The 14,433-nt window shown below is 59.3% G+C and overlaps 1 protein-coding gene across 7 annotated transcripts in view; it reads right to left on the bottom strand.

Annotated features, from left to right (window-relative positions):
* ARHGEF10L (Rho guanine nucleotide exchange factor 10 like) overlaps window positions 1-14,433 on the bottom strand; it is an 84,318-nt gene that overhangs the window by 49,766 nt on the left and 20,119 nt on the right. For 2 of the 7 annotated variants that reach the window (XM_040987981.1, XM_040987980.1), the window contains exons 7-14: window positions 11,473-11,589; window positions 8,497-8,605; window positions 6,874-6,980; window positions 5,105-5,182; window positions 4,210-4,389; window positions 3,218-3,334; window positions 2,445-2,537; window positions 1,375-1,548 (exon numbers count right to left, since the gene is read on the bottom strand). In XM_040987981.1, the coding sequence (XP_040843915.1) occupies window positions 1,375-1,548; window positions 2,445-2,537; window positions 3,218-3,334; window positions 4,210-4,389; window positions 5,105-5,182; window positions 6,874-6,980; window positions 8,497-8,605; window positions 11,473-11,589 (975 nt within the window). Of the gene's footprint in view, window positions 1-1,374; window positions 1,549-2,444; window positions 2,538-3,217; window positions 3,335-4,209; window positions 4,390-5,104; window positions 5,183-6,873; window positions 6,981-7,788; window positions 8,084-8,496; window positions 8,606-11,472; window positions 11,590-14,433 lie in introns of those variants that run through there. The other 5 variants (XM_040987983.1, XM_040987982.1, XM_040987985.1 and 2 more) reach the window with 3 other exon arrangements.

Here is a 14,433-nt window from a genome sequence, read left to right as displayed (position 1 = left end):
AATAAAGCCTGTTCTCACGATCGTGACTCTGACAAGGTCCGTTAGGCTCCCCTTCTGTTCCCATCCTGCTGGAAAAGATCAGGTCACTCCAGAGCACCCCCAAAAAATCCCATTGTTCACCAAAGCTCTGTGCCCCCTCAAGTGATCACCCACTCAGCCACGGGTCCGTGTGGCACCCAGAGCCCAGTGTGTGCCAGTCCCTGCAACGGCACCTGACATGGCCCAGCACAAATCACACAATCAGATCAGCAGCCCACTGCCCACCCCCAAGATGAGGAAAGCAAAGACGCAGGGGTAAAGCCAGGAGCTACTGGTTGATGCCAGGGCAGGCCCCTGCACCATGGCAACCCTTCTGACCCCTGGAGCAATCGGGGTCTCTCTGGGGTCCCCCATGGGAGCATGACAGGAGTACTTGGCCTCCGAGGACAGCAGGGACACGACGGGCAGATGAACCACAATGCTAGGATCCAGGCCTGGGAGGAGGGAGGCCCCTGGGCTGCTGGCAGCCATTCCCTGCCCCAAGACAGAGTGTTAAGAAGGAAAGGAAAATGCCGACGTGGCACAAAATTCCCGCGGAGACTCCTGAGTCGGCGGTTTTAAAAGAGCCGGCCTGGTTCGCTCTCGGCCACACCCAGTTTCATTTCTGCTTCTTCCCGGGTGATGGCAGGAGGCAACTGGCTGGACGGGTCTTGACGTGGGCCGAGAGGCCCAGGGAGGACCCTGGAGGGGCAGGCGTGGCTGGCGGCCACCACCGAACACTTCCTATCACATGTGGCCAGCTCAACCCATACTAGACCAGATGGGGAAACTGAGGCTTGGGGCGTCCCGTCCCTCACTGGGCATCCAAAGGGTCCACTTGACCTCCAGCCAGTGGGGCCAGCACATATGTTTGCCCAGGTCACCGTGGGGACATGGTGGAAGAGAAAGGAGCAGCACCTCTTGCTGCACCTGTACAGGTGCACAAGCCAAGGGAGACGCCTCGGTCACAGAGAAGAGCTCAAGTTGGAGCCTCTCCTCCAGACACAGGCTGCCAAAACCTAGGCTATGTGGCAGGGAGGTAGAGGTGTTGGGGAAGGACCCCTGCCCCCACGCCCAGTGAGTGACCCTGGACTGGGGCCTCCCTGTTGGAAAATACTCCACCCCAGCTGGTCTTTTCTTCCCTAATTTATCCCCCTGGGGCAGCAGGTCCCCTCAGCAGGAAGCAGCAGGAGTAGCAGTGAACATGGTGGGGTCCAGGAGAGAGAATCCTTACAGCTCCAAGTGAGGTATGAGAGCTTGGCAAAGACAGCCCGGCCTGGCCTCCCTCAGAGTGCTGCCACCTAGTGGGCGGCCAGGAGCCACAGGTGGGACACCTGCCCCGACGGCCGAGCTCACCTTGTTGAGGCTGCTACGGTCGCTCACGCTCTTGGTCAGCTGCTGGATCTCAGCCACCTGGTCCGCCAGCCGCTTCTGCTCGTTCAGCTTCTCAGCCAGCGTCTCCAGCTCCGTGAGGGCCAGCTGCAGCGAGAGCCTGTCGGGGTGGCCCCTGGGGGTGTTCTTCAGCATGTCCTGTGAGGGCCAGGCAGAGGCATGGCTGAGGACGCCCCATGCCCACGGCGCAAAGCGTCAGGACAACAAGGGGTTCAGCTTACAGCGGGGACAGAGGAAACCGTACAGAGAAAGGCTCAAAGATCTGCTGAGCGGGACACCGACATCCCATATGGGATTCAGGGCTGGTGCACCTGGGAAAGCTGGGGAGCGTGGCCCGAGGCTTCGGCCCCTTCACCCACATGGAAAAGCCAGATGGAGTTCTAGGCTCCTGGCTTCAGCCTGGCCTAGCTCCAGCTGTTGCAGCCATTTGGGGAGTAAACCAGCAGGTGGAAGATCTAGCTCTCTCTGTCTCTCTCTAACTCCACCTTCCAAATAAATTTTTTTAAATGGCTATGAGGGTAACATATAAACAAATATGCTGATGGATACTAACTGGTCGGTGGCTTAGATCAGAACCCATCTACTGCCTGGATGTCTGAGGATGGAGAGAGAGTCACCACTGGGACCCCAGCCTGACACCTACGCCCTCAGCTTCCAGGGGACAGGGGCCCTGACTGAGGAGGACACTCAGGTGCCCTGGGCTTCCGGAGCCTGTCCTGCAGCTGAGGCCTGAATGAGCCCGGCTCAGTATAGTCCCCAGGCCCCTCCCCGCTGGCTGCAGCCTACAGGTCCTGGACCTGGAGCCTTCACTCCTTTCCCAGGCCTGGATTCAGGGCACCCGATGCAGTAGGCACAAAGTGTACCAGAGCGTAGGACCAGCTCCACCAGGGGTGCACAGAAGAGGCCAGAGCCCCAGGACAGGCGGCGAAGGGTGGGGAGAGGGGGCAGGCTGTGGGTCACAGATGAGAGCAGCCGCCCCCACTCCACCCGGCCTACACTCCATGGGTGAGGGTGGCAGGTGTCATGGGTGGTACCTGCAGCAGGAGGATGAACTGTGGAAACCTCTGGATGGGCTTCACCATGAGCCCATAAAGAGTGACGCGGTCCGGACTGCACACCTGCCGTCTCTGTTGGAGACAAGGCCACATCACTCGCTGACCCTCTGTACTGAGGGCCCGACACCCCAGCGTGCACAAAGTCCTGGTCCTGATCAGCCCCAGGCCTGGGGAGGAAAGCCCAGGCCGGTTCCCCTAGTCCACAGCCAAGGATACCTTCCACCCCTGACCCTCGGGACGCCCAGCCTGGTTCCATCCTCACGCTCTTGACCTCTGACCTGTGTCCTGCTCTCCCAGCTCCTAGAACACCCTCTCTCTGCCTCTACCGGTTTCAATCCCCAACACCCCCATCCCGGCTCCCTGCGAGGACCATGTCAGCTGGCAGCTCCCTGAGAAAGCCCCTCCCAATCCCGTGTCCTCCAACCGGGACTCATCGCGCACCCTTTGAGTGACAGAGGCTCCCCACAGTTGGGGGGCTCTGCCTGACTCCCTGGGCCAGGCCCACACATCAGCCCCTGACCCCCAGGCTTGCCCATGGCAGATCCCCCTGCACACACAGGTGCCAGGGCCAAGGACTCCCCTTGTACCCCAGGAGGCTCTAGGATCCCAGCTGCTAAGTAAGACACGACCCCGTCCCCACCTCCTCCCAGGGGGTGAGGTGTCCCAGCACAGGTTGCGACATGATGCTCGAGGCGAGGCTCCCCATTGCCAGTGCGCAGGTGACAGGTGGCCCTGGGCTGTCCCACACACACCTTGAGGAACTCGAGAAAGGCAGGCTTGGTGAGACAGGCCTTCTTGATGATGGACATGGCATTGGTGAAGTTGTTCACGTAGTCACTGTACACATCCAGCACCATGGACTTGGAGAACTGAAACGAGGCAGGTGCGGGCCGAGCGGAGAGACTGAGTGGCCCCACACCCACTCATGTGTGCCACCCGTGGGTGCAGCCAGTCTTTCAAAAGAAGGACCTCATCCCGTGGACTCAGGTGAGGCGACCTGCTCGGGGAGGCACAGACCCAGGAAGTCTCTGCCTGCCCATGCTGGCTTCCCAGGCAGCAGCTGGAGCCCCAGGGATGGCAGGGGAGGGCAGGGACGTGCCTTCTGCTGCATTCATTTCCTCCCCATGGCCAGGAGCCAAAAGGTCCCTGGCCGAGGTGGCACATGTGGGCTGAGCTGAGGGTGGAGACCACACCGGCAGCCCCTGGGACCCGCAAGTGCAGGAGTCAGGTTACTCAGCAGGCCTGCATGGTTTGTCCTCTTCCCTACCCAATCCCAACATACTGCAATAGACCAAAACATTCATTAACTGCACCCTCCCTCGCCCCAGGAAGCTCTGGGGGCCACAGACTTGGCATGCCCACTTATTCCACACATGGTACCCCTGAGCCCTGCCTGAGGTAGAGCAACGGGGCTGGGACCAGACCTGGGCTGGGACCCAACGCTTCTGCCCCAGCACTAAGGGGCCTCTCCCTTGGGGTTGAGGGCAGAGTCTGCGGCCACGTGTCACAGTGGCGGGTCACTCCAGAATGGGAAAAAGCTTGCGACCTGCCAGGTGGCTGCCTGCAGTGACCTGTGCCACTGGCACCAGTGGGACATGTGAACACTGCGAGTTGTCACACCCACCCCCCAGCTTCGGCCCTGCCTCCCTCAGCTCCCACCACCTTCAACAGGCCAGCAGGTGGGAATAGAGGCAGGGGGTCTGGCTGGAGGTCAGAGGACTGGAGGAGACTTGAAGACACCTACTGAGGCCACAAAGAGGTCCCCGATCTTCTCGGTGGAGTCCCACTCGGCCACGCGGGAGGACAGGGCGATCTGGAACATGGAGTGGCAGTGCAGGATCTCCTTCACGCGAAAGAACACAGCCTGGCACTTGCGCGCGCTCAGCGCCTTTGGCTCCATCTCCATCAGTGGATTGCGGTAATCCTGCCAGGGCAGGCGTGGGAAGCAGGTGTGTGAGACCAAGCCCCCTCCCTCCAACCCTGCCTTCAGGACACCCAGACAGGGCTGAGGCCAAAGATGAGCCAACTCCAAGGAGGTCTTCCTGTTACGGGGGTGGGGGGAAGGAGGTGGGAACAGGTGTCCCTCACTCTGCCTGAGTCCTTCAGGAAAGACCTTTGTGAATGTGGCACTCCTGACTGACTCTCTAACCATCTGTACCGTGTGACCCTAGGGCTTGGGAAGAAGTGGGTCTTGCACATTCAGGAGCTCCATGGATGGACCCCGGTGTGGCCGGTCCTCCTTGGTCCTTTCAGGTTGACCAGCCCACAGACCTGGCACCCCCAACTGTCCAACCAGCTGGGTCAGAAACAAGGGGTACTTCCATCTCTGCCTGCCTGACTGCTCCCCCTCTCTGTGGCTCTGACCTCGGGAAGCGGGGCATTCACACCCCCCATCCCTACACATCCCTCAGCATTGGCCTCACTCCAACAACCACGCCCACCTTGCAAGTAAATGTGTACATTTTTTTTTTTTCAATTAAAAATTGAAATAAAGTAAGTGTCCGTTTTTGGCCTCTTTCGTTAAGTGGCTCACAGGCCCCAGGCCCTGTCAAGTGTGCTGCAAGGGCCTCCCTGACCCTGCCCCAGAATCCTCCTGCCTCCCCCCACCGCCCACACCCTGGCAGTCTCCGAGATCACACCTGCAGTATCCGCTTCAGGGAGTCCACGTAGCTGCCTTCGCTCTGCACGATGGAGCCCAGGATGTGCCTCCGGACCACCTATGCAGGGCACAGTGTCGTCAGTGCCCCAGCACCTGCTATAAGCCAGCACCCGCCACACTTGAGGCCTTTGGAGGCAGAAGGGAGCTGACACCGTCACACCAGGGCCCGAAGGACAGCACCACCTTCCCTAGCCCTGGCAGACTCAGAACTGCAACACTGCCCACCCTGCTGAGCTGGGCAGAGGGCAGTGCCCCAGGACCAGCCTTGCCCAGCCTCTGCTCACTGCTCCGTGGTGTTGGCAGCTCCTGATCTTTGGAGGACTCTAACAGAACACTTACAGACTGAACTGAAACCCCAACCTCGTGCCACTGGCTGCAGTCAGAAGCCTCAAGCCATTGTCTCCATAAAATGGTCCTGGTGCCGGCCACCTCTCTGGGGTCTCCATGTCAGGCCACACTTGGCTAGTCCCTCTCTGTGCCCTCTATGGCCACCCAGGCCTCTCCTCAGCAGGGGCCCGCAGCCCTGCACTGCTCCAGCAGCTTGGCTGTGCAGGGACCCCATCCCCCAGCTGCAGTTGACCAGTACGCGATCAAGCACACTGCCTGGGCCCCCCCACATCTGCAGGGAGCACTGCGTCCAGACGCCCCCACACGCTGGAATCACACGTGGAAGCTGTCCCTTGGCTCCCACCCTGGGCATTCTGATCTCATGAGGACAATGTGGAGCCTGGGTTTTGGGTTCTTTGGCATCTGTAGTACAGTGCAATAAGGCTGGGTCAACGCTTGGAGACAGTATCCAAGGTGGCAAGTCCCCAGGGATCCGGCATAGAGCACAAGAATGTTAGAGGGCCGAACAACTTCAGTAACTGTCAGGGCTGCAGAGGGAGGTCGTGGCCACTGCCAGGAGCAGAGGGTACATGGGCAGAGCTGCAGGCTGGGGCATCCCCACCTCACACGCCATCTGGGCAGGCAGACGGCCATGGGCTGGACAGCGAGTGTTTCGAGGAAGGGTTGCTCCCTGCCCTGGGCTCCAGTCATAGCTAGCGGCAGCCATACATGTGTGCCACGGCGGCTCTACCTTCCTGCTCTCCACAAGCAGCCAGGGCCAGAGTGCTCTGCCGAGCTTACCACGGGCACAGCCCTTCCGCCAAGCCTGCCACCCCGGCACGCCTCACTGCAGCCCCACGTGCAGAGGACAATGGGGAACCAACACCCTGTATTTCATGCTGGCAAAACCCAGAGTGGAAGGGCTAAGAAGGGACTCGGGCCAGGTCCCTGCGCAAAGCTCAGTCTCAGTGTGAAGCTCTGAAGGCCGTGTGGATCCCTGCCGGACAGACTCCCACCTCGGCCTCTGGGGGCTCAACTCCCAGGAGTTCTGTCATCACTGGACACCCATGCCCTGTGGTCTTCCTCGAGCGGGTGCTGCAGTGTGACAGCCCCTCCCTCCGGAGCTAGAACAGTCCACAGGATGGGGTAGAGGGGACCCCTCAAATGCTGGCATTCCCCACCCTCCACATACCAACAACATGGAGCCCATAGGGTTCCACCAAGAAAGCCTACAGATACAGCTAAGAAGACAGGCCTGGGGAGCCCCCCGGCCCACACAAAGCCTGAATCCTCTCTTCCCTTCCTGAACCAGACCAAAGCGGGTCCAGAGAGCAGGCTGGGATCCTGGCTGTCCCTCCTATGTGTCCCCCCGACACACACACACACACACACACACACACACACACACACACACACACACACCTGCTGAGGGCTCAGGCCATCCGGCATGGGGCCCAGCTCTGGGGCTGGGGGCTTGATGTCCGTCACGGCGACCTCCAGGAGTCCCATGTCCTCCTCCTCCGAGTCACCTGGGGAGTCAAACAGTGGTGATGACACGGTGAGGTGGGGACAGCACACACTGGCCTGTTAATGATCCACTCTAACAGGGACCCAGAGCCACCCCAGACCAGCCGAGGGTTGGGGTCCTAGGGGAGGATCAGCGCCTGGGACCATGTGGGATTAGAGCTGAGCTGCTGGCTGGTTCAAGGGCTCAGGGCTCCATACCACAGCCTGGGAGCGCCAGCAGTAAAGCCAGATGCACGTGAGCGAGTGAGTGAGCGAGTGGACGGGGAGGGAGGAGAAGGCAGCGTCCGGCCGGGCCTGGGCTCTCAGAATTCACCGAGCCAGGAGTCACTGGCCCTGCTCAGACCCGCTGTCCTGGCCGGGAGATGGCCAGCCGTCACAGCTCCATTCCTAGCCACTAAAAATAGTTAGCTTTGGGACGCCAAAGCAGGGGATCAACAAAAGTAAACCCCGAGAAAAATGGGGCACTTCGGCTTTGGAATTTCATTTTTTATTTAAAACAAGGAATGCAAAGACCCAAAAGAAGGAATAGTTCAAGTGGAGTGGGACAGGGATTCCCTGCCATGAGCGGGGTAGGACCGGGACTGGCAGAGTGGAGGAGGGCAAATGCAGGGCCTGTCTCAGACCCTGGGATGTCCCGACCCCCACGAGACAGATGTGGGCATCACGGGATGGGACCCCAGCTGCTCAGCAGCAGCCGCACGCAGCAGGAAATGGGTGCTGCTGCCAGGACACGGGGGTGGGGGGGAAGCAGCAGTAATGCCAGGGGCAGAGGGAGCTGGGACAGCAGGGTGGTGGGGGTGGGAGGCTTACCTGAGCAGGAGACGGAGGAGGAAGAAGAGGAGGGACAGCGGACAACCGCATGGGCATGGGGGTGGTGGAGGCTCTCCTGCCTGGCCCACATGATGCCCTGGGCATCACTGCGCACCCACCCCAGCCGCCAGGCCCGCGGCTTCCTCTTCCCCCACGCACCGCTGCTGGGCAGCATTCTTGGCCGGTGATTTGAGCCCGGCCGCAGCTATTAATAACGCCCCAGGGGGGTTGGGTCAGTTCAGGAAAGGCTCCGGGTTCACGGGCTGGGTGGGGAGGGTGACCCAGACACTGTCCCCAGCCAGCTGACCTGTTGTCGAGGGGTCCAATGTGCTCCAAAAAGGGTGGAGCAGCCTGAAGATTTGCTGAGCACCCTGGAGCACCGCACACACTGGTGCACGGAGAGAGGGGATTTCGACCCAGTTTGTGGGTGAGGGACCAGCTGTTCCCAGGGGCGAGAGCTGTGCGGGATCTTCAGAAGGTCGCAGAGCCGGAACAATGCTGTTCTGGCCACACAGGGCTCTCCGTGTCCTGTCACAGCACCCCTCACCAGCCAAGGGGCACGGGTGACCCTCGCTGGAAGCTCACACTGCTTCTCGTAAACCAGGCTGGGCACTGGGCATCCCCCCACCCTCCAATGAGGCACTGAGCTCTCCCGCCTGCGCTAGACGAGTGGCCCTCCCCCTGCCCCGCCCCCGAGCAGTGCCTCACCCAGGACATCTTTCCGATGCAGGAAGGAGACTTTGCGCATGACGGCCATCCTCGTCTTTTCCAGCCCATCCTTCGTCCCGCTCTTGGCGGCCTTCATGAGCTGGGTCATCTGAGAAAGGCACACAGGGGCCACCAGCGGCCATCAGCCTCACCACCTTGGCCTGGCTGCAGACCCGGGAACCACCACAGCCCATTCCCCATTCCACGCCATGAGCCACAGTGGGAGGTGAGCCGGCTCCGGGGGGCTTCTGGGGGGCTTCCTGGGGGCAAGGGGAGGTCCAAACCTGATTTTGCTTCCTTTAGGATAAACTACATGATCAGATGTCCAATGAAGGGGATGGTGGGACAGAGGACAGGCTAGAGCAGGCTGGAAATTCTGGACCTGGGTTCAAATCCCAGCTCTGCCACTTGTTAGCAAGAAGACAAGTCACATAACCTTCCTGGAACAGCTTCCCCAGGCCACAGCGATAGCGCCCAGGCCACAGCGACAGCGCCCAGGCCACAGCGACAGCACCCAGGCCTAGGAAGGCTCTCTGACCAGCAAGCACAATCGCTGTGGGATCTTCCAGGGGTAAGGAAGAGGAAGTGAGTGTGTGCCCCCATGTCCTCCACTGAGCCCACACAGGCCTCCCTCCAGTGCCCCCACGACAGCCAGCTTCTTCCTGAGTCCACTACCTGGGGGGTGGTGAGGAGGAGGGGGAATCCAGAGAGAAGGCTGCACCTGCCAGCAAGCTGAGCAGGTGAGGCACAAGGCATACCAGAAGGGGGACAGGGAGCCAGCCACAGCACGGAGGACAGCACGGAGGACAGCGCTGTCCCCCGAATCACTTCTTATCCCCAGGCCCAGGACTTTCTCCCACAGGCTGTCCAGGGAACCTTCCACAGCGGTGGGGTGCTGGGGAGGGCTCCAGGTCTGCACAGCCCCATGCGGGAGTCACAGCTACAGACGGCTAGCAGCATCTGAAGCAGGGCCTGGACTCCCAGTGACAGCTCAGCTTAGTTCATTTCCACGAGTGGCTACATGACACAGCCACGGATGGTGTGGCTCTACAAAGACACCCTCCTTCCCAAAACCTGCTGAAGGTGGGGAGCCCTGATTTCAGGGAGCTCTCCAGGCTCCTCCATTCTGTCACCTCCCACCACCCTTCTTCTTAGGGGTCTGGGCCACAAAGGCTCTAAAGCCCCCACGGCTGAGGCTGGGGCCGGGAGGCAGGGCTGGTGGCTTTTCAGGAACTAGGGCTGACTTTCTGGAACCAGCCACAGGGAGAGGGGAAGTGAGGCCTCAGCCTTGCCTTGCATCTCTGCGGGTTGGAGCTGGGTGGGGAGGGCAGAAGTATATTTGATAATCTGCCAAGGGTGACGGGTGTCACCCCAGAAACCACATTCAGGGTACTATCCCTCTTTGGAGGGAAGGACTGGGACCCTTCTCCTACCGCAGCACAGCCCAGCACCCACCCTAGCTGCAGTGGGACTGCCTGACACACCCCCAAACTGGACTCGAGATGGACGGCATTTGAGCCCCTTCTCTGGGCCAACCTGCCACATCCCAGTTCCCACAAGCCCAGTCCTAGGCTTCACCCCTTGCTGACACCCACCCCACCCCCACCTTGCCCAGTCCTGCACATCAGGCACCTCAGGGAACTGCATGGCTTGGGTGCAAACTGACTTTCCCATTGGGGTGACCCCAGCTATGATATAGCAGGCAGCGCAACAGGGCAGACAACACAGGACTTAGGGGCATGGTAGACCCCAGTGGGAACGGCAGTCCTGCAGCTGATCACCAGCCAGCGACTTAAGCACAGACAGTTGCCACCGCAGGGTCCCTGGGGACTAGCCAGTCGGACACACAGACCATAACAGCAGCCACGTCTGTAGCGGAGCAGACCCTCCAGGCTTCAGCCCCACTGCAGGGTTGACATTGTTAATACCCCCACTGCCAGGCCGGCACTGCTTCAGCCACCATCTGCAATGTCAGTATCCGTATGGGGGCATGGGTTCAAGTCCTGGCTGCTCTGCTTCTGATCCAGGTCCCTAGGAAAGCAGAGCAAGACAGTCCAGGTGTTTGGGCTCATGCACCCACATGGAGACCTGGATGAAATCCCTGGCTCCTGGCTTAGGCCTGGGCCAGCACTTGCCATTGCAGCCATTTGAGGAATGACCCAGTAAATGGAAGATATCTCTTTCTCTTTTCCCCCATCTTCCCACCCTGACACTCTTTCAAATAAAGAAAAATAAAGCTTAAGGAAAAAAAGAAAGAAAAAAGAAAACCCCTCTTCTCAGGCCCTGAAGCCAACGCCTGGAGCACCGGGAACGTGGCCAGGATCACACAGTGAGGAAGCAGTGAGCATGGGGTGCAAGCCCAGGGCTGCAGTCCTGCAAGGCCCTTGTTTTTGGCCGTGACGCCCAGTAGCACAGGGAGCACAAGCCTCCACAATCCGCAGCATCAGCACTGGAAGCTTGGGTGCCTGGGAGGCGACGCTGTGAGTTCTCCCACAGACGCCCTTCCCCACATCTCTGGGAACACATCTCTGAGGGACAGACATGTCGACTGTACCAGTGCTCACGCTTCTCAAAGTGAGACCCAAACCACCCCAGGGCTGGTCGGGAGGCAGCCCCCCGAGGGCTTGCCCAGGACCTACAGGACAGGTGGCCCTGGAGGAGGAGTTCCGGAATTTGCATGTTCATGGAGCACCCTAGGTGGCTGTGAGCATCCCAAAGGTTGAGCCCCCACCCCCAGGGAATCCTTGGAGACCATGAAAGTTTCCCTCAAGGGTGCGGAGAAAGATGTCACCAAGAACACGGGGAGGGACACACTGGCTGACAGCACAGACATGGAGAATGGCCACGCACCAGGTCCCAGGGCAACGCAGGAGGTGGCATCCCGCCCTCCTTGATCCCCAGGCAAGAGGAAAGGCTGAGGCAGCTGCAGAGTGGCCAGCCTCCCTCTAGGACGCGGGAAGGATGTGGGGACAATACCTTACAATCGCACTTGTGCTTCAGCTCCTGCATGTCTCTCCCCCCAACTCTTAAAGCCAAGATGTCTTTCTTAGTCCTGGAGTATCTTTCCTTTAGCCTAGTCAGGTCTGGAGAAAGCTGGAGCCCCCAAGCGGCCAGGCAGAAGAAGAGCAGGTGAGAGGAGCAGGCAGGGCAGGGAGGAGACAAAACACAGACAACAGAGGAAAAAGGAGACTCAGGTCAAGTGGCAGCTGGACGACCCGGGTGGGCAGGCAGGCAGGCAGGTGGGCGGGCCCCAAGCAGCAGTCTGGCCAGCTCCTGTCTCGAGTGTGTTCCAACAGCTTCCAACCCAGCATGCCTGGCAGCTGGGAACTGGTCTGCAGCAGGGAATCCTGGTTGCTGGGGAGGAGAAAGAGGGGAACAAGCCCAGTCTCCCACCTTGGGGACAGGGACAACGCTCTGAGGATAAGGACTGTGTCTTCTCCCCACCTCTGGGGTGCAGCACAGGGCCTGGAACACAGGAAGTTCTCAGCGAGTCTGTGAGATGATGAGTGGGTGGACAGATGGATGGATGGGTGGATGGGTGGGTAGATGGGTGAGTGGCTGGGTGAGTGGCTGGGTGGGTAGGTAGATGGGTAAGCTGATGGGTGAATGGATAGGTGGATGGATGGATGGGTGAATGAGTGGGTGGGTAGGTAGGTGGATGGGTGGGTGACTGCATGAATGGGTGGGTGGGTGGATGAATGAATGGGTGGCACATTCATCAATGAGCAGGATTGAGGGGCACAGGGGGATAAATGGGCAATTGCATAGAAAGATGGTTGAACAGATAGAGCCAGGGTTTGACAGATGGACAGATAACAGACAACTGGGGCAGGTTCACGGCTGCCTGGAGGCATAGAAGGGACATATAGATGAACAAATAAATAAATAGATGGATGAAGAGAAGTCAGATGAAGGGATAAAAAGGATGGCTATCTGCATGCATGGATGGGGGGTGGGTGGAGAGAATAGTAACAATCATTTTCCAGGACAAAGAGCCTCACTTTGTTGCATTTCTACAGTGTGAATACCCTCACCATGGTCAAACTCAAGCTAGCAAAATAACATCATTGAGTGTGGATACTTAAAAAGCACACAACTGATTCTTGAGTTCTTATGAGGTAGCACAAGCCAGCTGTGGCACACCACGAAAGGAAGGAGGGGATTCGTGGAGGGCAGGATGAATGGATAGACGGGCAGGGAGTCATTGGATGAGAGTGAATGCATGGATGCGGGGAGGACAGATGTGACTAGAACAGATACTTGCATGCATGGCTTACATGAGCAACACTGCTGTGTGGTAAGATGCACAGAGGACCAAGACAGGCAAGCGCTCTGGAGACACAGGTGAGGGGGCTAAGAGCCTAAGCCGGCAGGCAGGCAAGCCTCCGTCGCACACTGGCACCCTGCCTACCAGCCGGAAGTCTCCTTACCTCTGGTCAAGCGGCCGCAGCCAGGGCCACTTCATAGGGTTGTTGACGTTAAGTGGATGTGACATGTAAAGCTCAGAGCCTCAGGAGGACTCCGAAAGCGAAAGTCACTGTTAGTTCCCCTTTAAGTTGCCAGCACTGTGTCCATAGGTTGGGCAGATGGGTGGGTGGGCAGATGAGATATTTGTACCCATGTGAACACTAACTTCCAGCCCAACCACACACTGGTTGGGTGTCCATCTAACCTCACAAATAGGTCATCTGATCAGTCAGGGGGATCTTACCACCCATAAACCTGACCCTTCCAGGCTATTGGGAAAATCATGTGAAACTGCTTTGGAAGCAGTGCCTCACTGGACAGATGTCCCCATGTCCCCTGGTGCTGAGCAGAGGAGTGCACACAGCAAGGGTCCTTGTGAGAGTGACCCAGAGGCCTGGGAACAGGGAGCCAGCTGGGGTTCCTGCTGGCTCCTGTCTGTCTAGCAGCAGCTTCACCCAATCCGAGACATCGAGTGTCCGGGCCTCGGGCACCCTGCTGCCTCTCTCGGGCCATGCAGAACTAGGAAACATTAGGTTCAGGCAGGGGCCAGTGGCTGAGCCGGCCCCATCAGAGCAGGGGCAGAAACAAGCCCGAGGTCGGCTCTGGCATTTCTGTAAAGAAGGTACAGCTCCTGCTCAGTCCCCTACCCAACCGGATCTCAGTGACCTTGACCATGAGGAGGCCACAGAGAACGACTTCTTCCCACATGGGAAAGAAACCTCCCGCAGACCACTGGAAGCAACCAGCAGCATAGCTTGTGAGCCAAGCAGGATGAGGCAGCTGCTTCCATCTGGGTCAAACCCTTCTAAGGTGGTCCCTCTGCAGCCCCCTCAGTCACTTTCTTTGGCAACAGTCTAGCTTCCTAGGTCGGCCTCTCTAGACATCAGAAGGAAGAACTCCATTCACTCTCCAGCCTCTGGGTACAGTGTCAAAGCCACGATCAGAGTCCAAGGACAGGACACAACCTCCCCAGACCCCTGCTGCCTGGTGCACGCAGCACACACAGCCCAGCCCGGAAGCTACTGCAATACCAGCAGGCCTAGGAGCAGGTGCACCCCAAGCAGCCCAGAAGGGAGAAGCCCTAAAGGCAGGGCTCAGCAGGGGTCCCCAAGACAGACATGGGCACCACAGGCGAGGCTCCTCTCTGCCCAGGAAGCAGGCAGGCATTGGCCTAGGACCAGAGGAGATGTGCTTGTTCATGCTTAGAAATTCCAAGAACTGTGCCACAGGGTGGGTCTGCTGAGGAAGAGGCCCAAGTTGCCAGCTTGAGGGCGTAAAAGGCAAGAATCCACAGGTAGCCGCAGAGATCACAAACCAGGCCAGGCCCTGTGGATGGGGGAGGGCAGGTCCAGTCTGCCACTTCTCAGCGTACTGGGCAGCTCACCTGTATCATGGGAGGCCAATAGCAGCTTCAAGGCAGACTGCTGGACACCACCCACACTCCCTGGCATCTGTGATCGCAAGCCCTCT

The sequence above is a fragment of the Ochotona curzoniae genome, unplaced genomic scaffold, assembly GCF_017591425.1.
Source record: "Ochotona curzoniae isolate NIBS_2020 unplaced genomic scaffold, NIBS_Ocur_1.0 contig_4792, whole genome shotgun sequence".
NCBI classification, from domain to species: domain Eukaryota; kingdom Metazoa; phylum Chordata; class Mammalia; order Lagomorpha; family Ochotonidae; genus Ochotona; species Ochotona curzoniae.
The sequence above is the reverse complement of the archived record's forward strand: the minus strand, read 5'-3'. Positions and strand labels throughout refer to the sequence as shown.